The 21,585-nt window shown below is 51.3% G+C and overlaps 7 protein-coding genes across 7 annotated transcripts; 3 read left to right on the forward strand and 4 right to left on the reverse strand.

Annotated features, from left to right (window-relative positions):
* Positions 1-141: 141 nt before the first annotated feature.
* On the reverse strand, positions 142-2,826 carry N7474_001874 (uncharacterized protein; the record flags this gene model as incomplete). Its single annotated transcript, XM_057193289.1, has 1 exon — positions 142-2,826. The coding sequence occupies one exon, from the start codon at positions 2,824-2,826 to the stop codon at positions 142-144; it is 2,685 nt and encodes an 894-aa protein (XP_057058242.1).
* A 281-nt stretch (positions 2,827-3,107) lies between these two features.
* Positions 3,108-4,640, forward strand: N7474_001875 (putative RNA 3'-terminal phosphate cyclase; the record flags this gene model as incomplete). The annotated part of the gene is made up of 1 exon (XM_057193290.1): positions 3,108-4,640. The coding sequence occupies one exon, from the start codon at positions 3,108-3,110 to the stop codon at positions 4,638-4,640; it is 1,533 nt and encodes a 510-aa protein (XP_057058243.1).
* A 4,929-nt stretch (positions 4,641-9,569) lies between these two features.
* Positions 9,570-10,255, forward strand: N7474_001876 (uncharacterized protein; the record flags this gene model as incomplete). The annotated part of the gene is made up of 2 exons (XM_057193291.1): positions 9,570-9,750; positions 10,173-10,255. The coding sequence occupies 2 exons, from the start codon at positions 9,570-9,572 to the stop codon at positions 10,253-10,255; spliced, it is 264 nt and encodes an 87-aa protein (XP_057058244.1).
* Positions 10,256-10,534: 279 nt separating this feature from the next.
* Positions 10,535-11,872, reverse strand: N7474_001877 (putative inositol 5-phosphatase; the record flags this gene model as incomplete). Its single annotated transcript, XM_057193292.1, has 1 exon — positions 10,535-11,872. The coding sequence occupies one exon, from the start codon at positions 11,870-11,872 to the stop codon at positions 10,535-10,537; it is 1,338 nt and encodes a 445-aa protein (XP_057058245.1).
* A 1,215-nt stretch (positions 11,873-13,087) lies between these two features.
* Positions 13,088-14,183, reverse strand: N7474_001878 (uncharacterized protein; the record flags this gene model as incomplete). Its single annotated transcript, XM_057193293.1, has 2 exons — positions 13,088-13,375; positions 13,440-14,183. The coding sequence occupies 2 exons, from the start codon at positions 14,181-14,183 to the stop codon at positions 13,088-13,090; spliced, it is 1,032 nt and encodes a 343-aa protein (XP_057058246.1).
* A 1,640-nt stretch (positions 14,184-15,823) lies between these two features.
* N7474_001879 (glycoside hydrolase family 55 protein) lies at positions 15,824-18,367 on the forward strand (the record flags this gene model as incomplete). The annotated part of the gene is made up of 2 exons (XM_057193294.1): positions 15,824-17,260; positions 17,312-18,367. 2 exons carry the CDS (start codon positions 15,824-15,826, stop codon positions 18,365-18,367), a joined length of 2,493 nt encoding a protein of 830 aa, XP_057058247.1.
* A 994-nt stretch (positions 18,368-19,361) lies between these two features.
* On the reverse strand, positions 19,362-21,432 carry N7474_001880 (uncharacterized protein; the record flags this gene model as incomplete). Its single annotated transcript, XM_057193295.1, has 3 exons — positions 19,362-20,232; positions 20,299-20,791; positions 20,862-21,432. 3 exons carry the CDS (start codon positions 21,430-21,432, stop codon positions 19,362-19,364), a joined length of 1,935 nt encoding a protein of 644 aa, XP_057058248.1.
* Positions 21,433-21,585: the final 153 nt, after the last annotated feature.

The following is a 21,585-nucleotide window of genomic DNA, read 5'->3' on the forward strand; positions in this document are numbered from 1 at the left end:
CGAAACCGGGCTGTCCTGGATATAACAAAGTCAATACCGCCCACCATCCAATCCAAGTCAAATCGTAAAGGAGTGAGCGGGGAAAAATATGAGAAGCCCCCAAAAAGAAAAGGAAAAAACCACCGTCATAGACAAAATTCACTACAGAAACGCCCCGCTGGCCTTGTTCTCCCCAGGCACCTCCGGCCCCGTCAGCTGGCGTCGACTGCTCAAAAACATCTCCACCATGCGTTTGCTGGAGATCGTCGAATGGCCATCCTGGAGCTTATGGTAGCTGTCCATCATCTCGTTGGGCCCGTCTTGCTGTCGCACATTCTCGTTTGTCAAGTCTCGGTTGTCAAACCGCGTGCCCAGGGATCGGAAAGGTACAGCAGATTTGCCGTCACCTACAATGGGCAAGCGTCGCACCGAATACCGTCGATACTGCTCCTCAGTGCGCATTCGTTTCCGACAGTCAGCCTTGTTCCTCTTGGGCGTCGGCGACTCGGGGGATGACAACAAGTTGCGGGCATTCAGTCGCATCGGCGACGGCGATTGATCCTCGGGAGCTGGAGGCGATGTCTGATCAACCAAGCCGGCAGCGGAATCCATTTTCAATACCTGTGACGGGCTGGTCACGCTGAATCCCGGCTCGATCTTTTGAGATGATCTGACTGTCCGTAGGCTCGAAGATCGACTGAATGGACGAGAGAAATTGCTTTGAGTCAATGAATTGTGCTCCGGCGCCATGTAGTCGCCGCCCTCGCCCTGGACAGGTGCAATGAGCGAGCTGTTGGCTGCAACGAGTCGTCGTTGGGTCATGTTCTTGAAGATCCCGTCATCATCGTCTTGGAATTGCGCAGTCTCCCTGATATGCTCCCTGGTCGGCGAGATCTTCTCGATTCGCTCAATCTGGGTATTCATCCATTGCTGCCAATCTGCGCTTGGCTGAACCCGGGGCTTTGAAGAGACGGAGGCGGACCCACGCTTTGGAGAAGTGTAGACTGTTCGTTCACTGGCAAATATTGTCGCCGTTCCTGGTTCTCCGCGCATCTCTGGGAGATCATCTCCATCGCTGTTCGGAGGAGTATCGGGGCCTGTAGTTCGAGAATACACGCTCGGGGAGTCTTTTTCGCCGGTTAAGGCTGGGGAGCGGTTGATGGTTACACTTCCACCATCGTTAAACACTTCCACTGTAGCATACGTCGAACGGACTGGTAGATTGGCCGAGATGGCACTGAGAGACCGATCATTCTCCTGACCCGAGATGTATCGAGGTACCTTGAGAGGCGGGATAAAAGCAATTGAACGTGGGGGCCGTCCTTGCGGAGTCCGCGAATCACCATGATGTGCCGTTATAAAGGACCTGGGAGACGTGAATGAGTCTTCGCTGGAAACATGACGAACGGTGCATCTGCTGCGCCGCGAATATATCGACGCGGTGCGCTCAGGGACAATGCGATGCTCTGCCACGGTGCCAAGGATTATCTCTTCATCCGCATCTTCATCAGCATCCTTGTTAATTTGCCGCATCAACGCCGCATACAAATCCTGGCTGTCAAAAGCCCCCGGTGGTCTGCCAACAGGACGCTGAGACGAGTTTTCCATGGTCTCCGTCCCGGTCATCGGTGCAAGTTGTTGGTTCAGATCATCATGCTCTTCAATCAAAGACAGCGACTTTCGATGCCTGGCATTTCGTGTTGCGATGGTGTTTGCCGTGGTTGAGTCGACCCAACTGGTTACACGAGAATTGGACGTGCAAATACTGTTGCGGCTGGGAGAGACTAAAAGATGTTGCGGCATATGGAAATCAAAAGGTTCGACCATGGCGTATCCGTAATGTTTGCTGTCGGAATTGATATCGGTAGTAACTCCAGCACGGCCAGGGTATTGTAGATCGCCTCGAGATCCAGTCATTTGCTGCGGCGGAGGCTGCTTTTCAGCTGTCTTCGAATAGCCGAATACGCGCTTGATACCCCTCGTGAATGATACAGAGAAGGTTCGGGGCCTGCCGTGACCGCGTCCAGATTTGGTTTGTTCAGAAAGAGGACCAACGCCAGCCTCGGTTTCACTTGTGGCGCGGAATGTCTTCCGGAACGGCTTGTGGTCCCTCCTGCTCCTGGAAGCAAACCAAGAAGATCGTCTGGGCTGAGCGAGGGTTCCACCTTGGTCCTGAAGGAACTGGTGACGGGCAAGTTGGATAGCCACGTCCTGACTTTTGGCCCGTCGAACCCCTCTCGAAGTGTCGCGGTTACCACTTCGAAGGAAAGACATGGAGTGCCTGAGAGTCCGTGGCATTGCAATTTCCGGGCTGCGCTCGAGATCAGTCGGACCTCCATTCGGGATTGACGCGACCTTTGACGTTCGCTGTCTGGTTGAGAACATGGACTTGGCTTTGCGCAAACGGCGGTATGACGATGGCAGCTCGCTGCTACGCCCATCAAACCCTGCAATCTCTGTGATGGGAGGGAGTGCTGCAACATCCTCGATATGGGTACGGTTGCGTGGCGCATTGTTCATCTCCAAGGACTGGCGCGGAGTCAAAGGAACTGTGACCGACGCAGACGCAATCGGACAGGCCTCCCCAAATCGCTGAAGACTCGAGCCTTGGTGTCTCCGGGGAAGAGGCATGCTTACAGGCCCGCGGTGGTTGTCGTAAGGGTCTCTGGAGTCGGTGGAGGACCGCTCACTCCGGCGCATGGCGTGCGACGCCGCGGCAGCAGCATGGTACTTGGCAATTTCTGGGCCCACAACTTCTGGATCGGGCATGCGACGGGGCTTGTGAATAGATCGGGCGGATTTAGACCGTCTCAGACGGTCCCTGCTGCTGAATGTAGAAGAAAACATACTGCAAAAAGACTATGCTCAAGTATGACTGGGGAGGTTGAAGATGTGGGTAACAGAGGAGAGAGGCAAGAAGCGCTGGACCGCGCCAAAGAGGGTTGGTGGCTGCCATGGTTGGGATGAGGCAAGTGCGAGTCGGATGTTTGTTGACCTGGGAACAATGAATAGGGCTGGAAGGAGCGACTCGTGATGCGTCATTCGCTTGACTCACCCACACCACACGAATTATATAAGCATGCCAAACCCGCGGGTCTGAAGGTTCACAAGAACAATTCCCTCGTGCGATGGCAGACCATGTCTATTTAGATGGTCGAACCCTCGAAGGTGGTGGCCAGCTGGTCCGCAATGCGCTGGCTCTGTCCGCCTTGACCGGGCGACCCGTGACCATCGATCACGTCCGCGGCAATCGGCATGGGAAGCGGGGATTGAAAGGATCTCACGCAGCAGCGGTTAAGCTCCTGGCCGAGATCAGCCGCAGCAAAGTTGTGGGCGGAGAAGTTGGCTCACAGTCCGTGACTTTCATCCCCCCGTCGGCGTCGCCCCCAGAGTCAGCACCGACTCGAAGGAGAGACGGACTCGCTTCCGTGGTCTCGTTATCGGATGTATCGGTCCAGCCTGAATACAATATTGACCTGCCCACCGCAGGATCCGTATTTCTTGTGTTCCAGGCGCTATATCCATATTTGCTCCACGTCGGACTCCGCGCGTCTGCAGATTGCATCAGAGTGAACATCACCGGCGGAACCAACTCGTCACTTTCTCCGTCCTATGACTATGCATCCCAGGTGATGGTGCCGAACTTTGCGAGACTGGGTCTTCCACATCTATCGATGAAGCTGAACAAACGCGGCTGGTCGAGCGGACCTGTCGATCTCGGCTCGGTCAGCTTTCGCATTCATCCTCTCCCGGCCTCAGGAACCATTGAACAGTCCCGAAAGAGTGAGCGGGATGATAGCTCCTTGAGTCGCTTCCGACCGATTGGTCTTTTGAGTCACGAGCGAGGCAAAATCACGCAGATTGATATCACGATCTTGGCACCGGATAGTTTGATTCCCGGCACCTCGGAAGAAGAGGGCGAGAGGGACCCTCATGAGAAGGCCAATCATGGCAAAAAATCGAACAATTTCAACAAGCGCAAATGGAAGGATCAGGATGATTCTCACCATCACGATGACGTTTCAAATTCAGTTACTGGAGATCTTCCGAGAACTATCCGCAACTATATCGAAGACATCACCGTCAGAGCATTGCGCAATGGAATAAAAACACTCGATCCGTCAATATTTGAATCCATTACAGATGGCACAAATCGAGATCGACCCGTCCCTATCACAATCCATACGTCGGAGGCGACCTCTCATCGCAGCCATAAGTATATTCTGCTCGTGGCTCACACATCCACGGGATTCCGAATCGGACATGACGCTATCTTCGGCTTCGACGGTAGTCGCGGCGGCGGACATGCAACAAAAACAAATAAAAATCGAGGAGGTAAAAGAAAACAGGACCACAGAGAAGTTTCCGCTGCCTTTGATCTTGTCAACCAGTGTGTGCGAGGCTTTCTAGATGAAATTTCAGAGAAAGACCACGGCTTCTTTGAAGAAGAGCCTGCGGGAAGGAGAAGTTGCCTAGACGTGCACATGAGAGATCAAGTTGTGGTTTTTGAAGCTCTGGGTGAACTCTCCAGGCAGGGATTGGTCGATGGACAAGAAAAAGGCCGGTCTGAAGAGCAGGAGGATGAGAGCCATTGGTCACTGCACACTAAAACTGCGCAGTGGGTGTGTCGGCAAATGATGGGAGAGGATGTTTTGAGATGATAATATGTTCGAAGTGTCTGTTGCTTGAGTTTCTTTAACTTACTTGCATATCTTGACTTATACACACTGGTTGACTAGCTATTGGTATGTGACAAGCGTTGGATACAGATTTGTACTTTTACATTACGCAGGATCAATAATGCTTGCCACTACCAGTCCTTAGTAACGTTCTAGAAGCAGGGTTCCTATCCCTCAGCTACATCACCCCTAGCAGACAGAGCGTGCTTTCTTCCACTGCTGATTCGATTCTGGGCCGTGCAGTGTCAATTTGCAATATTATAATACAAATTAAAATTCACATCCAGAAATGCAAATACTCAGCTCCCTCATCTCATCTCTAAATATAGATAGATCCTCCATTCCCTCCACACTTTCGAATCCCGAACAATACCCAAGTTAAGACGAAATGGATCACGTCTCGCTTCATAAACCAACATGTCTTTTTGTATAACGGGGGCCGGCCGTGATTCTATTCTTATAGTTAGTTAGCCTCCTCAAGCTTGACAGGATGCGCCCCCGGCATAGCACGGGCCGAAATCTTAGCGAGTCATGCCGGCCTTGTTAAGCACGGGGCTGTTGTGGCGGCGATATTCTATGGATTTGCCGGCGCGAGCCTCTTAGTTCTAGAACGCCGAAGAGCCGCCGTTTAAATTTAGACCCAATCGTGCCTGACGTTGGTTGGAGCCCTTTCTGCGTTATCATTCCATCCGAAGAATATCATAGTTACAACAAAACTTATGTAGTAAGCTGGCCTCCTGCTAAAACTAGCTGGCGGCCATTAGTGACTGCGGCCTGGCAAGCCACGAAGTCCTTTTTTCGGTTTCTTGTTGCATCTCATTGGACTGCGTTATACAATGGGTTATTAATTAGAGCCTTGTCGATAACTAATCCGGGTGTTGAGCATATCCAACAATACCCTTCTTTTTATCGCATTTCTTTCCCACTCGTCCCAGGTAAGCACTATTTTTTATCCACACTGTATGTTGGATCCTTCGCCCTATGAAAATAAAGGCTACTACATATCACCATACCATTGCCCCGGTAAATAAACCTTGACATTATTGTAGTGTCATGCATGATTCTTCGAAATCTGCCCCGTCTTCTGTAGGTAAGGTATATATCTACATATCACTCCATTATTATGTGATGTGTCACCCCCAGATCATAAGCTTGCCTCGGCCTGGATTAAACCCCGACAGTCAAACCGCGCCCTAGGTAACTCAAACCAGCTAAGCCACACCGCAGCACCACACCTCGACCGCCGATCACGGTGAAGAGGGTGGGTGGGGGTGGCATTCCCCACAATCCACTCTGAAACGGCGAACGATGGATCAGACTGTAGTTAGTACATCGCTGCGCCAGAAAAAGGGGGAAGGGGAGGGGTGGCGGAAGACCAAAAAGACCATAGCGCCGGCCGGCCCGGAAAAGAAGCGAAGACAGTGCGGAACCTCTAGAAGCATTCTTTGTGGCTGGCTTACTCCCCCTGCTGACGCAGGCAAGACATCCCCAAACACGCCAGTCCGTTTTTTTGTGGGGGAACAGGGGGACTGCTCAGCCTCGACGGTTATGTTTCAGACAGGCACGGCCACACGATTGATAATCCATAATTGACCCGGGCAGTGCGGTGGGGATGTGTGCTGTCTGTGTGCGATGAGACACAGCCGATCGCGATCAGTGCTCTCTCCTGGTTGGTTGTGCACCCACACGCTCGGCTCCATACGGTGGTGTAAAGGGGGGGGAGGGGGGTTAGAACGGGTTGACTCGAGAGCGCAACACCCCCCTGACTGACGCCTTTCAGAAAGAAGGAACTATACCAGACATCCCACCACTTCATACTACGAATGGCGAGTATGTAACTAGTACGTAGCATGTAGAAGAATAACCTAACCTCACACCGCCATATACGCCGATTCAGCCACGTCCAGCTGCAGGCGGATCCACTCGTCGACCGAGGATCGGACCCAGGAATTAGGTACAACCCGACTACACGTGGAGAGCGGCGAAGGATGCAAAGCAAGAATTTTGTTGGCCCCTAACGGATAGTTAGGAAGGAAATCGTTGCCGACGAGTGTGTTGTATGTTTAAAACAGAAAGAAATTAGTTGTTCGGGGGGTGTTCCAGAAAGGGGGGCCAAAGGAGCCCCGGTGATTCCGTAGGTGCCGACATTACGGATTCAATCATGCAGTCGGTCCGGGAGCGAAAACGAGAGCAAGTCACATGGACGGACAACACGTCGATTATTGATTAGTTCCAACCAGGTAGTGTTCTTCATAAGAGCAATTTCGATTCAGTCAATAAGCGCAGAAACAGTGGAGGGGGTATGCCATTGCGAAAAAGCCAAAAAACAGTATCTATCTGCAACAGAACACACACGACAACGTATGCGCGGCAGGAGAAAAATTAAAACAAAAGAGTGGTCGATCGCCGATCGACGAAGCTCCTCATTAAAGAACACATTTCAAACCCATGCCCATCTGCGCCACTGCCCACCAGTGGCAGATTCTTGTGTCCGTTGGTATCCATGCAATGTGCTCTATTTCCCGTGCACATGACCAGCCGTAGCCTTTGTCCCTCAGGATCAATAAAAAAACAAAAAAGAAAGAACCCACACACCAAGGAAAAAGGAAAAGGTAGACAACAAGCGAGCGGAGAAAAAAAAGTTTCCCCCAGGTGCCCCCACATGGCGCAAATCGTTAATAAAGGAGAGGCGCAACAGGACCAGGCGCCAGTCCAGGGAGAACCATAGGGAGCGAGCGGACGGAAGGAGGAGCTGGGGATGGGAGGAAGGTCAAGTGAAGGGAAGTTGAATCGAAGCTGAACAATCAAAACGCAAAAACAAATAGAGCCGCCGTGACGCTAGGCTGTGGCCAGATCATAAACTCCTAAGCGTATGCATCATATGTGAGGAGAAGAAACAAAGGAAATAGGCGTAAGGAGGCAGGCGGAGATGATGGGGGCATAGATCCCGCCGTCGCGCCGCCCCAGGGTGTAGTATCATTCGAGCCGGTCACAGGTGCTGGCAAGGGGTCTTGTTTGGGGACTCGCTCAGCGACTCCGAGGGTAGCTGGCGTCTGTAGTCTCGGGGCTGCGCCAACGGGGAAGCCGTAGTATGTGGACGGCGCAGGTTGAGCGACTGCCGGAGTTAGTTGAATTTCACACGGTGGAAAAAGGGCGAGCGCGAGCGTACAATGCAATCTTGGCATCTGGCTCCCTCCCGGTTGACCCGGCCTCGGCAGCCGCGAGGGTAATTAACGCATGAGTACATCATGTGGGTTGGTGAGGGTGGTTGTTCGTCGAGAGGCAGGATGCGGTGTGGTGTAGAAGGTCGGCGTGGGAGCAGCCTAGAGGAGGACTGGAGAAAGGTGGATTGGGAGAAGCACAAAAAAGACCGCGACGGAACTGTCGAACTTTAAAAAAGGTCGGACAGCCAAGGCGAATAGCGGTGATGACGTCGGAGGTGTCAGGTAGCGTCTTTTCGAGAACGCGGAGCGAAGCGCACTAGATAGCGGGAAGAAGGCGAGAGCAGATCAGAGGGAAGGCAGGCAGGCTGTTTATATTGGAAGACCGAGCAGCCTCCAAAATGAAAAAAACGAACCAGAAGGATTAACTAGAATTTTAGGGTTCCATTTTCTATTACATACGAAACGGCTGTGTTCATAATATTTAATTAATTGGATTTATTTCGCCCTTTTTTCCCCGTCAGTAGTTAGTGTGTATGGCGCCCTGAACATCCGGGACCCTGGGCTCGACTTGGCGGGAGAAAAAAAAAAAAAAAAAGGAAAAAAAAAGGAAAAACACCAGTGCCCACAATTAGCGGGTGTGTCAGTAGCTCCCGTGGCCCTCCTTTTCTGCCTTGTCATTTCGGCCCTACAGACTAACTCTACTGACCAAAAAGGCCCGGCAAAATGAGGGGCCGCCAGCAAATGTCAGATCGTCGATCGTACATGAATTTCTGATCTACTGCGCGATGCTGGTCGGCGATGCATGACGACGGAAAAGGGACGGACCAATGGTAGCTAGCCATGCATGGGCCCGGATTGCGCTGGAATGACTCGCAGTGCCTGGTGGAGCAGCTGACACGGTTGGGTGGTTTCCAACAGGACAGAGTTGGAACTCACTAACGGCCGTTGGGCCTCAGATTGAGTGTTTGTTTCGCTCGGGACCATTCCAAAGGCCCGAAAAGGCCGTTCAGACGTTGTTGTTTCGAGTTGACGAGCTTCACATGGATCGCAGTTGGGCTGGATGGATCGGGGCTCTGGACCGAACCATCCCACGGTCTCGTTCCACGGTTTCCACCCGGCGTGTGTTCTGGAACAAAAAGGAACCATCCAAACGGATCGGGGCTCTGGATTTCCCCCTTTCGGTCTGTTTGTAAGCGGGTAATCTGATCTATAGTTTTCGATATCGCGGAGAGTGAAATGAACTTCTTTTTTGAAACAATGCAATTCAAGTCCAGGACTGCCGGTCCAGCCACTCACGGGGTTGGAAATTTGTTCGGTTCGTTCGTATCTCTGTGGAGGCGGTGGAGACGGGAGACCCGGCGGTCGTTTTCCCATCTGCCGTTCCCGGGCACAAGGATAATCAAAGGGCGGACTTATTGGGAGCCTCGTCCGAGGAAGAGTCTGGAGTAGAGTGCCACCCGTACTAACCGGCAGATGAAGCAGGCCGATGCGCGTGTAAAGCTTGTCATCGACCGGGATGGTTGCTAGCACACCGCCCCATCCTCATCATCACGCCGAGCAGAGCAGCTAGCGAGCTTGGCATATTGCAGTTTCGTCAGCAACCGCGTGTCGTACAGTTTGGCTGGCAGTTGCGCGGTGAGCAGAATAATCCGTCAGTCCCGGTCACTTGACCGGCTCATGTGCGCGCGCTTGCCCTACTTTTGTTTTCTTTCGATACGACGGCAACACAGTCGTGGCCTGGTTCCTAATGGCCGGTTCGGTTACTCCCGGCGCTCCTGGGTGGACCACCAACGGCTGGGCCTGCAAACTGCTGAAAACCTCTGGATGTCGCGGCCCGGAATACAAAGCCATGGGCCAAACATGGACGGTTCAGTCCAGGCAACTATTGAACCAAATGATGGAAGTTGGATACGAGCTCCGTATTCACGGTGGAATTGTTGGCAAAGGGGCCGAATAGCCGTAAGCTAGAAGACCATGGAAGCTGGGTACGTACTGTACGAAGGCCTCGATTCGTCTAGATCGCTCCATCCCTGCTCCACCGCACCTGTGGCACTATTGATCCGTATGACAAAAGTCGAAAACCTTACTATGACAACAGGCCATAAGAGAATAACCAGTCTTGACTCCTGTCGGCAAGAGTTATTTCTTGCTTTCTGCACCGGCTGTGCTGTCAGCATGACGGACCTGGCCAAAAAGAAGGCTTGCTTTGGATCAGAGAGAGGCGCGGAGAAAACAACCAGATGGAGATGACCTCATCTGATTATTGTTATCCTGCCAAGGCAGCGGTCAGGTTCAGCCATGGCGTTTCTTACACGCGGCGCCATTTGCTCACCCTGCCTTCTGCGTCCAGGCCGTTCGGGACCGGGCTCGGCTCATGTGATCGACCGTTCGCCCTGGCTAGAAGCTGTCAAAGCCCGTCTGGATGAGGAGTAACAGCCACTGTAACTCTGTCGGGTCGCTCGGCGAGCGCACGGGGTGATTGGCAATCATCGCGACGGGCGACTATCGAAGCGTTGGTTACGAGATCGCCTCGTATTTGCTGATCGTACAGCGGCCAGTATAAAGTTGTCTTATTATGATTGGACCGTGTCATATTGTATGGGCACAAGGATATTTTGTGAAGGATTGATGACTCCCGAACCAGAACGATGCATCCCGAAAATGAAATAGAGAAGTAAAGACAAGCCACCACCATAAGAAAGAAACCACGATTCAACCTTTCACGAACGCCCGAAGAATATACCAGGCCCCGAAAAGACTAAGCGCAGATGCGAGGAGCATTCCGTTCCCTTCCCAAGTCAGCCCCAGATACGCAACCACGCCAACCACAATCTCCTTTCGTCGCGCAACATCTCGCCGATGTCGCCAGTTGGGGTCGATCGAGAACGGAGCTACGACCTTCGCATCAGATGGCATGTGATCGCTGTCCGGCCCGGGGTTGACAGGCACAGACAAAGCAAGTGCAACCGCGCGATGATCTGACTGTGGAAGTAGCGGCAGCGCATCGTATACATGTGTTTTGACTCGCCCTGCGGCTCCGGCCCAGGGCGGGCTGTCGAGGTAGAGGATGCGATCACACCAGCTGGGCCAACGATGGCTCGACCATTTCCATTCCTGGTCATCGCCGTCAACGCCGTCAACACCCTTGCGCGCGGCGTCGCGAGCTGCATCGGAATATTTGTACGTCGGAGGGAAGTCAATCGGCGCTTCACACATGCCATGGAAGCTCCTGCCTTGGCGCATCTCGCGCAAGAGCTGGTCGTGTTCCAGCAGGTGCGAATAGTGCGAAGGGCTGCTGGGGTCAACAGCGCGACGAGGGAACCGAATCGTGTCACCTTTCAACGGTCCGATGTTTGAGGTGCGATAGTTGAGATCTCCCGCAAGGAAGAGGTAGGCGTTGGGAGCGAAGATATCCTGCCGCCGGCTGTCCGAAGGACGTCTTTCGTGGCCACGGAGCAAGGCAGTGTTTTCGTCGGCTTCGTCGGACTGCGCGGCCTCATGTTGCTGTGAGAATACTAGGCGCTCGACAATGCTTTGCCAATCCAGGTTTCGCTGTTCCAGACCGTTCTCCATGGCTGCCAGATGCGCGGCCACGAACGTCAAATCCAGTGTCTCCGACGGGCGCCCCTCAGCGGCATAGCCCATGCGAGCCCCGACAGCTCCCTTGTTGCCCATATCCTGGACTCCAAATCCTACATGCGCCGTCTCGATCCAGGAGATCTTGTCGGATACGTCGCTGCGCGCGAAAACCATCAACCCTGTCATTCCCGTGTGGTCCCTCACCATGTTCACGTAGTTCTCGCCCCATTGTTTGGCACTTGCTTTCTTGACAGCCTGACAGAAGGCATCGAAGTAAGGGATCAGATATGAGCCGCCCAGGAACGCGTAGGCGATTGGCGCGACCTCTTGGAGTGAGAGCACGATCAGCTCCGGCGCGGGGAAGCTGTGGGCGCCAGTGAGAGTGTCGAAGAAGTGCTGGGCGAAGAGGTCAACGTCGATGAGGTTTCGAGCACAGTTGTAAGTGAGAATGTAGACCCTCAGGTCGTCCATTTTGAATAAGTTTCAGTCTTGTCTGGGGTTGTTCGGGGAACAGAAGAAGAAAAAGAAAAGTGAGGCTGGGGAGCAATGACGTATGCGGGGCCACGTGAGTTGGAGAGCCCCAACTCAAAGTGTAAATGGAGAAGTATGCAAATCACGACGAATCCTAGTGAACAATGCGGGATCAGATTTTCGTTTTCTGAATGAGATTACTTTTGATGGTGACATCGGGCAATGGGTGGAGGCACTTTCCTCCCTCTCAGTGGAGACTGAAGAGTCCTACTCCGTTTTCCAGAGGAGCTAAACCCCACACCTGATTGAGTGTTGACCAGGCTTAGCCAAGCCATGAAAGATCGAACACTTGAGAAAGCCGAATCATGATGTTGATAAAGAAAATATAACATGCTGAAATCCCAAGTGGACCGGCCTTCTGTTAACGTTTCGGATATTTTAGGATACTACTAAATGTATGTAGTGGGCGTTGACATATGAGTATAATCGTTACGATGGCAGGTCTCGCGTTCCTCTAAAAAGCCACCTATACTTCAGCAATGCTGAACAGAGGAGGTTAAAATATTATTTTGCCTAAAGGGGTTAGGCCTGGGAAGCTGGCAGCTTGATCGACTCAAATCGAAGGGCCCACACAGTTAGTGCGGCCCCGAATGGTGCCAATATTCCTTTTTGGGATTTTCTAGTTATCACCGTAGTCTTTAGGGAAGGGGGTTTAGAGCCACTGTGTTTTGTCTCCAGTATACGTCCTAAATTAGATTTATAAAGACTGCTTCACCATGCTCGGGTCTTGGATTGTCCAAGCTTTTTTTTTTTTTTTTTTTTTTTTTTGAAAAACCCCATCTGTCCATTTTTGTCTATTTGAATTGAATTTCTGCCCTTGCCTACGCACCCTTACTCGCGGAGCATCGCATCACGCAGACTGACTTCATACGCTTCGTCAATGATCATTGATACCAATTAGCCCATTGGCTGTTTTGCATCTTCCCGGACTATGGTGTGAGTGAAAGAGATTTAGCGTGTGGACAACCTGATCAACCCATTTTAGTCGGATTTCGGAATATTTGAGATCGCGTCTGTCGATGCAACAGAGTGTGATGCTCCATCCAAGCTGAATAGACTCCCGCAACACTACTTTGTTCTCTGCCCAACCACGCCGAGAGTGCTTGTGTGGTTTTCCGGTTGACGAGAGAAATGTCCAAACAACGATCAAACCACTCAAAGCGTACCGTTGCTTCGGTCCCATTGACCATCCTCCTTCAACCCGTTGTCCTCGAGTCTCACTTTTCCTTCCTTTTCTGTTTCTTCCCGACTCTTCAATTGCTGGCGAAAAGCCACGGTATACTCATCCGGGTCCCATGCCAGAGTCCTAGTATCCATCTCTTTCAGTTTCCGAATTACCAGTAGTTCCATCTCATCCTTTTCCTTCTCATCCAACAAGTCGAGTCTCTCTTTCCACGCGCCCTCGGGATTTTCGGTGGGTCCAAAAAATCGCGGGTCGATCTTCTGCCAGTAGATCAGATCCCATCAAAGGCAAAGCTGTGCAATGCTGCGTACATTATCCAAAAACTCCACTCTCCCAGCTCTCATGCATAGGACCGGAGAGTCGCTGGTCTTCTCCCAAGCTACCCCGTTGAATTGCTGTGTCTTCACAATCCTTCATCACCTTGAGGAACGTCTTAAGACGATAATCAAACACTGTTGTCCAATCCTCAATGCCTTTTGACCAGAGCTCGGGCTTCTCAATAAGCAGCCACCAAGGCGGCGCATGGGAAAACTCAACGGGAGCTGCGTATGTGAACACCCAATCTACCACGCCGGCAATTCGCATACTCTCATTGAGAAGCACATTAGCCGGCCGTAAGTCATCACACCAAATTTTGAAAGGCCCATTCTCCAACAATGGGTTTGTGAGACGCTTGTCCCTAGCGAGCTTACGAAAAAGCTGCCGCGCCACGAATTTTCGCCGACAGTCGTCTGCAGACTCCACGGCATCATTTCTTTGGTGGACCAAATGCTCAATTTTGAGATCTGCAAGCGCTTCGAGATATGACGAAGAGGTATTGAATGTAGCACATAGCTCAGGTAGTTTCGACCGCGGTAAGCCTCCTAGACGGACAAGTTCGTTCATATTCATTGACAAAGGCCGGCGTGCTACTTCCCAGGTGAAGTCATCGATCTGGCTGAGAGATCCTATGAGAGGTAAAGAGGGTGTAGAGAGCTGAAGTAGAATTCCCGCTAGCTGCCCGTATAGCATTTCAAGCCTGTCGTTGTCGATGCTCGGGTCTAAAACCCACGTTCCTCTTTTGGACATCCTGGTATGTTGAGAGCATCGTACATTTTCGTTTCATGTTCCATATAATCCATTATAATAAATGGACTGAGTTCGACCTCTAAGTCAAGCTACAGCCTAATTGGGTAAGGCATCTGCTGCGTATCTTATAAGCTGCATAGAAAAGATCTCTTGAAACTATTCTAGAATAAAATTCAAGGCTCCCGCCGCCTTCGGATCCAAACGATGTTGTGCCGGCAGAATGGTGTATAATCGCGGAGAAAATAGTGGTACCCGCCATTTCACCTTTACTATAGGGGCTGCTTTAGCCATTTTTTAACTCAAATGTTGGCACACTTTTCTTGAAACAGGGCTCTGTCCAAAAAAAGGTTCGCCTAGTGCAGTACCGGCGCAGAAAAAAAAAGGTATACCCTACGCGAGGATCGAACTCGCAACCGCTAGATGTCACACGAAGTAGAAGTCTAGCGCGCTACCATTGCGCCAGCAGGGCCAATCAGGCGAAAAAAGCAGACGTTAAGCTACTCTAGAATGATCTCAATACCTCGAAATAAACCCACCAAGGTTTTTGTTTTCTTTTTCTACAGAAACGCGTCACTCGGTTACTCAATTCGATTATTGTTCTTCTCACACAGAGAAAAGGAGGTCAGGATACCCCCGAGGGAGGTACAGGTCGCGGAAAACTGCCGCGTCCTTGATGCCGACCGTGACGCAGTATTATACATTTTTATCAGTCTGTTCTCTCTTAGAGTTTAGTAGACGAGTCTGGACAAATCGGCATGGGAATTGTGCACTACGGGGTCTGCTATGGAGTAAATAGTACGAGTCCCAACCCCATTTATTGGGACACGGGCTGATCCTTGTCTACACCGTACCTGTAGTAAATATCCCATATTCCGACACTCCGCGACTCCCGGGGTAATCGTCGGCGAAATCGGGCGCGGGGCTCTTGCCGATCTACCAAATGCTAGGAAGTGGGCAATTCTTGCCGGAGAGAGAAAAATTTAGCTCTCGTAGCACTACAGGGACGCAGTCGAATCACAGACGGCGCAAAAGCTGTTGAAACTCGGTATTCTGCCCTTGTAACCTCAATCAATCTCTTGCGTCGGGGCAGGTCTTAGTGGTATCAAACAAGAGTGGGGTAAATCATGGGAATGGGATAGAATATGGAGGAATTCGGAGTACACAGGGGAGTTTCCTTTTTCAGCCTGGCAACTTTGTCATAACTCGTCAGAGTGAATTGGCGATCACTACCCACCCGGAGGTCCCGCTAGGGCACTTGTAATAAATAATTTTGCTTATTTTTATCTCAAAGTCACAACTTCATGTCGCATTTCTTATAAGAAATGGAACCCATTTTCCGATTTGAGTTTTTATCCACGAATTTCACATCCTACATAATGAAAATGGTTTGCCAGACTCTATTTAGGTATTCATACATGTCCCAGTGGCGGAGGTAGACTAGCGAGGAGCGTGGCGTACGCTAAATAAGATTCGAATACTACCTGGTGGCCAGAATGTGTGGAATCAAGATGTCTTCGCCGATGTTTTCCCGCCTATTCCAGGGGTATAAAGGCTTCACGCACCCATGTACACACATCGTCTGTCCTGTGGGTTGTTCCTCTAAAGTTGGCTCATTAGAACTATCGATTGAGGCAGACTAAATGCCCACCATGCGTCTGTTCTCCCATTTTCTTTTACTATTCGTTTCAGTCACTCTCGACTCAAGGTCACTGGCGCAGCAGGTCCCTGCCGATCGACGTGCGGCACTGTATCCTGCTTATACCTATGTACCCTCCGTTGACGCCGACTACAAGCCGCATCCCCATGAGGTTCCAACTTCTTACCGTAACTTGACTATTAACCCTCTGGTTCCCGGACTAGTTCCGGTACCATCGACTCCGCTTCCCGACCTTCCTCCTCTGGGCTCTCCTCCATATCCTACGTCATATTGGTACGAAGAGATCGAACACAACGGTATCTCGCCATTCATAGTGAACGGTTCATCGTGGAAAGTCTTTCGCAATGTGAAAGATTATGGAGCGAAGGGAGACGGAGTCACGGACGATGCTCCGGCCATCCAGGCTGCGATTGATGATGGAGGCAGAGGAGCGAGTGGCAATAGTTTTGGGACTACAGGCCAACCAGCTGTAATATACTTCCCTGAAGGAATATATCTGATGGAAAACAATGTCCAGTCATACGTGGATACAATGTTTATCGGAAACCCCATCAAACGACCTACGTTGAAAGCCTCGTCGAGCTTTAGAAATTCGACGCTTCTCCACATGAAGGATCCGTCTTACGATGCAACCATCAATTTCTACATTGTCGTCAAGAATCTGGTGTTGGATTCAACTTCTTACCCTTCAAGGAAGACGTTCACTCTCATGGATTGGTCCGTATCTCAAGCCACCCAATTGACCAATGTCCTGTTCAATATGGCTCCTTCCTCGCAACACACTGGGGTTTCGACTCCAGAAGGCGGGTCAGGGACATATATGGGCAACCTAGATTTTGTGGGAGGCGCGATCGGCATCAACATGAACAACCAGCAGTACAGCATCAAGGACTGTACATTTACCGGCACGAGGACCGGAATATACATCACCCATGGCTTCGATATGGTCTTGCAGGGCATGGAATTTACCAACTGCGAAGTTGGAATCAACGCTACAAATGGTGGTGCAGGAAATGTCGGAAGCTTTGTTTTACTCGACTCGATCGCAAACTCCGTGAAGACGGTGATAGTCACGAAGAGCCAGAATGTCTCTCCAAATTCAACTACGGGTGATGATTCAGTTGTCATCCAGAACCTTCGAACAAGTCAGGTCGGCAGCACTGTTGTGGCTGGTAATATGGTCCTTCTGCAAGGGGATGTTCCAGAAACGTGGGTGTATGGCAACGCATATCTCGCGGGGGGTCCAACAGCCGGTATACATGACCCTGGTACCACCTATCAGACCCCTAGATCGCCAACCCTACTGGTATCTGATCGTTATTTCACGATGGCGCCCCCCACATACCAGGAGCATGACGTGCAGCAAGTGGTGAACATCAAGACGGTGAAGAACTTCCCCGTCTACGGCGATGGCCAAATGGTACGCTTCTCCCCATCCATGTCATACCGACATATTGAGTATTACGTTTAGGACGATACGCACAACATCAATGCAATTCTTGCCCGTAACGCAGGATGTGCAATCACGTTTTTCCCGGCAGGCACGTACCTGGTGTCAGATACCGTCTACATTCCCTCTGGATCTCGAATTGTGGGCGAGGCGTTTTCGGCTATAAGTGCGGTAGGCGCTGAGTTCGCCAGCGCCAAGTCACCGAAGCCCATGGTGCAAGTTGGCAAGCCAGGAGAGGTCGGAATGGCTCAGATCTCGGACATGCTTTTCACCGTGGCCGATGTCCTACCAGGATGTATCCTGATTGAGGTGAATATGGCGGGAATTTCTCAAGGAGACGTCGGTATTTGGAACAGCCACTTTCGTGTTGGAGGGGCGGCCGGATCGGCCGTTGAGACGAAATGTCAGGGCCCAAGCCCGTGCCAAGCGGCCTTCTTGCTCCTTCACCTGAGGCCAAGTGCATCGGTATATATCGAAGACATGTGGGGTTGGACAGCCGACCACGACCTGGATGGAAATTTCAATCAACTCATCAGTACAGGCCGAGGTGCACTGATCGAATCCACTCGCGGCGCATGGCTAGTCGGCACCGCCTTTGAGCACAATACGCTTTACCAATACAACGTTGTCTCTGCCTCGAATCTCTACATCGGGATGCAGCAGTCCGAGACCCCATATTGGCAAGGTACAGGCGGACCTGCCCAAGCTCCTGCGCCGTGGAGCCCCGATGCTGCCTACTCTGACCCTACCTTCTCAAATTGTGGCTCGAATGACCCAAACTGTCGGATGGCATGGTACCAACGTGTCGTCTCGGGGTCAGAACTGTATATTTATGGCTCAGGATTCTGGACCTTCTTTAATGATGTAGGAGATTGTCTCGGTGTCAACGGAACGTGCCAGAACAATGCGGCAGAGATCACGGGAACCCCAACCCAACTCTATTGGTGGAATTTAAATACGAGAGGATGCTTCAATCTGTTGATTGATGATGGAAAGGTTTTGGAGACACAGAACAATAATCCGGGCAGCTGGGGTGCAATCGTAGCTGCCACCCTCACTCATGCTTGGTTGCATTAGGATTGCCATTGTGAAGGGCTCTGAATCTCTCTGTCAGTCAAAAAGCATAAAACACATGTTTGTTTTAGATAGCATCCCATAACAGCACAAAAGATGCCTATGAATAGAGTAGAGGGGTGAATTGAATGCGTTCACCGTGAAGATTAGAGGCGGAGAATCGTAGACAGTCAGTCTATTGTGGTAAAGGAACCGGGAGGCAACACCCTGAGCGAGATGAACATAAGGATAATGTTTCCCCAGCGTGCAGCCGAATATGTTGCAAAGATTGCCAAAGAAAGAGGTGTTACGCGGTCGCTCAGTCCATCAGCGTTTGATATGAGCGTGTCTTTCTCACCTGACGCAGGATAGAGTTGCCAGTGTACCCAAAAGTTCACAAGGCAGATAGGCCAAGAGACGCAGAGCGCCACGAGTGAGAATACCCGCCAAGCTACCTGCTCAGGTTTGGTTGGGAATGTAAAGTTCCATCTATCTTAGACATTAGCTTTGCCAAGAAACGGTGGTTTTGCAAATATAACATACCGACAATATGTATTCCACAGAAAAGCAATGCAACGAGCAGGCCAAAATGATCACAGTTCAAGCTATCCCTGGTGAATATGGTTTGGCCTTTTTTATTCTTAAGCCTATCTCGGTCTGTTCTTCTACCCTTCAGTTAAACCTTTTCTCGACTCAGAATAATGATACCTGGAGCTGCCTGGCATTTATTACAAGCAACCGAAATTCTTTTATTTTGGAAAACCAGGATGAGGCCTTCCCTTCGCAATCCGTGCCGATCTGGGTAAAACCTCACCAATGATTTTGAAGGTATCAATATGCTGATTTTACCTAGGCAGGTACATATTTGGGCTGTGGTCACTTTGCAAACCGGGAGACTGCCCAAGACGGTAGATTAGTGCGCAGTAATTATAATAACTACCTATCCAGTGTCTATATTTTGTACCTATCTGACCTATCTATTATATTACATCTGTTATCCGCGTGAAGAGACCGATTATCAACAAGAAGAAGGACATGCCTCCATCCACAGCCGACAACCCCCTTCGTCGCACGCGACATCCACCCACGCGAAAGATCGCATCAGCTCCTGCATCTTTGCCCAAGATTGAACATTCAGTGTGTGACACAACTTCCGTAATTGTCCAGCATACCAGCACCGTCGCTCCACCTCCCCATCCTGCGCCGCAATGCCTCCGATCATCGAGCACCAAAGTAGAATCTCAATTTTACTTTTATCGTCATCCTCATTATCATTGGCCAAAGAATCACTGCTCCGGCGGATCGCATCTTGCAGCTGCGACACCAGATTCTCCCTCGTCGGCCGCGTGGCTGGGATCGGGAATGTGACGTGTGTACTGAACAGGAACGCTGTTAGCCAGCATGCGCGGTAGACTTCCACTGTCATTGCCATTGCCACTGCTGTCGTGTGGGACTTTTTTCCTTCTTGTTGTACCTCTTCAACTCGTTGATGACCGCTGTTGTTCTTCTCGAATATCCCCTCCTCCAGCAACAACAGCGAATCTGACGGCTTGGGCAAGCAAAGCAGCCGATGCTGCACCAGGTTCCGGATATCACCCAGTTGGTCCATCGCCATGGCGTCATCCTGTTTCGGCAGGTGCAGCTGCACCGCCTGTGCGAACTCGCTCAGATCGAGCAGCGTGCGAATGATTGATTTCTTGATTCGCAGCGTCTGCAGTTGTCGGAATCCACCATTGCATAGGGTCGTGTGCCACGGCCGGATCTTTTCTGAGGTGGAGGAGATTTGCAGGATTTGGAACGGCGAGTCGCTTCCGTACATGTTGCCTGTGGGGTCGATGATGGGGAATTCGGGTGTGGAGAGGGTGAACATGGCGTATTTCAGTGAGGTACTGTTTTCACAGTCATGAGTATTCCCGACTCAGAAGAAGACAGCTGCTGCTTAGTACAGTACTTACTAGGACAGAAACCATGGCGCCCCGTATAGTTTCACCGTATGCAAACCCCCGTTCCGCGTCACCAACTGCCGAATCGCATTCCAATGCACGCCGTGGAAGGAGCTGAATCCGTAGAAATCCAGACCCTGTAGGTCTTGCAGAGGCGGGTTGAACGGGTTATAATCCTTAGCCAGCGATTCTCGCATATCGTCGTGTACCGCCAGAAAACAGATAGAAAGGATGATTTCGTCGAGGGTGCGCGTGCCGATGATCGGCCCTGTAATGGCCGACTGGAGCGCTCGCAGCGCGGCGCCCTTGTGATAGAGCTGTTCTGTTGAGCGGCTGGGGTAGTTGATGGCTCCGTGTTTCTGGGCTGTGCGTTCAAGATGGACCGACGCTGCCATGCAGGTTGAGTGGAATAATAGGGGAGACCATGTCCCCTTTAGGTAGGCCTCGAAGCAGCCCTCGATCCATGCGTGAGAGCGACGGAGAGATGGGACGAGGGTTGTGAAGACTGAAATTGCCAGTCAGTTTCAAATACCTAGGTAATGACGAAGATGAGGTTGGGAAAGTCGCAGCCCTACAATGATCCAGCAACTGGTAATACCCCGGATCGCCGCGTCCGTTCGCGGGTCCTCCAAACGGATCAATCTGTCCATCTGCGAGACGGGTCAAGTGCAGATGCACGATGCGGTTGATATTGCGCTTGGTCTTGTGAAACACACTGTTGTGGCGTGTGTTGATGGCCATTTCCATTGCTTCGCCGCATTGGTTACAGACGGTGCTCGTGCTCGTCCCATGCCCTGCTTTGATGCTCACGCTGCAAAAGACACAGCAAGACCGGTCACCGTTGCTGCTGCTCGCTAGGCCGGACCTCGTTGAATTCAGCAGTCGTGCCTGTCTTGATCGCATGGTCGTTTTCGACCTGTGAGGCGACGCTAGCTGGTGGTGATACCCCCGCGTGCTGGGTGCGATTTCTTCGGTCGATTCGTCCACATGCGAATTCAGCAGCTCTGGAGATCGCTTCTCTAGTGACATTCTCTCTAGGTAGACGCGCCGCATCAGTTGGGACCGGATCTGACGACGGTCCTTGATGGTATCCATGGACACCAGGCCGGGGCCATTGATGATAACGAATCGATCTGACTTGTCCATATTTCTACAATAGGGATTGCGGTTGTAGTTGTAGCTCTTCTTTCATATGCAGAATAGGACATGGTATCAGGGCAGATTCTCTCTCCACTTGGTGCTTTACTAGGTGGTCCAAATGCCACAGCCTGATCACCTGATCTGCCCTATACGGAAACT

This window comes from Penicillium riverlandense (genome assembly GCF_028828495.1).
Source record: "Penicillium riverlandense strain IBT 135883 chromosome Unknown utg000001l_segment0_segment0, whole genome shotgun sequence".
Lineage (NCBI taxonomy): Eukaryota > Fungi > Ascomycota > Eurotiomycetes > Eurotiales > Aspergillaceae > Penicillium > Penicillium riverlandense.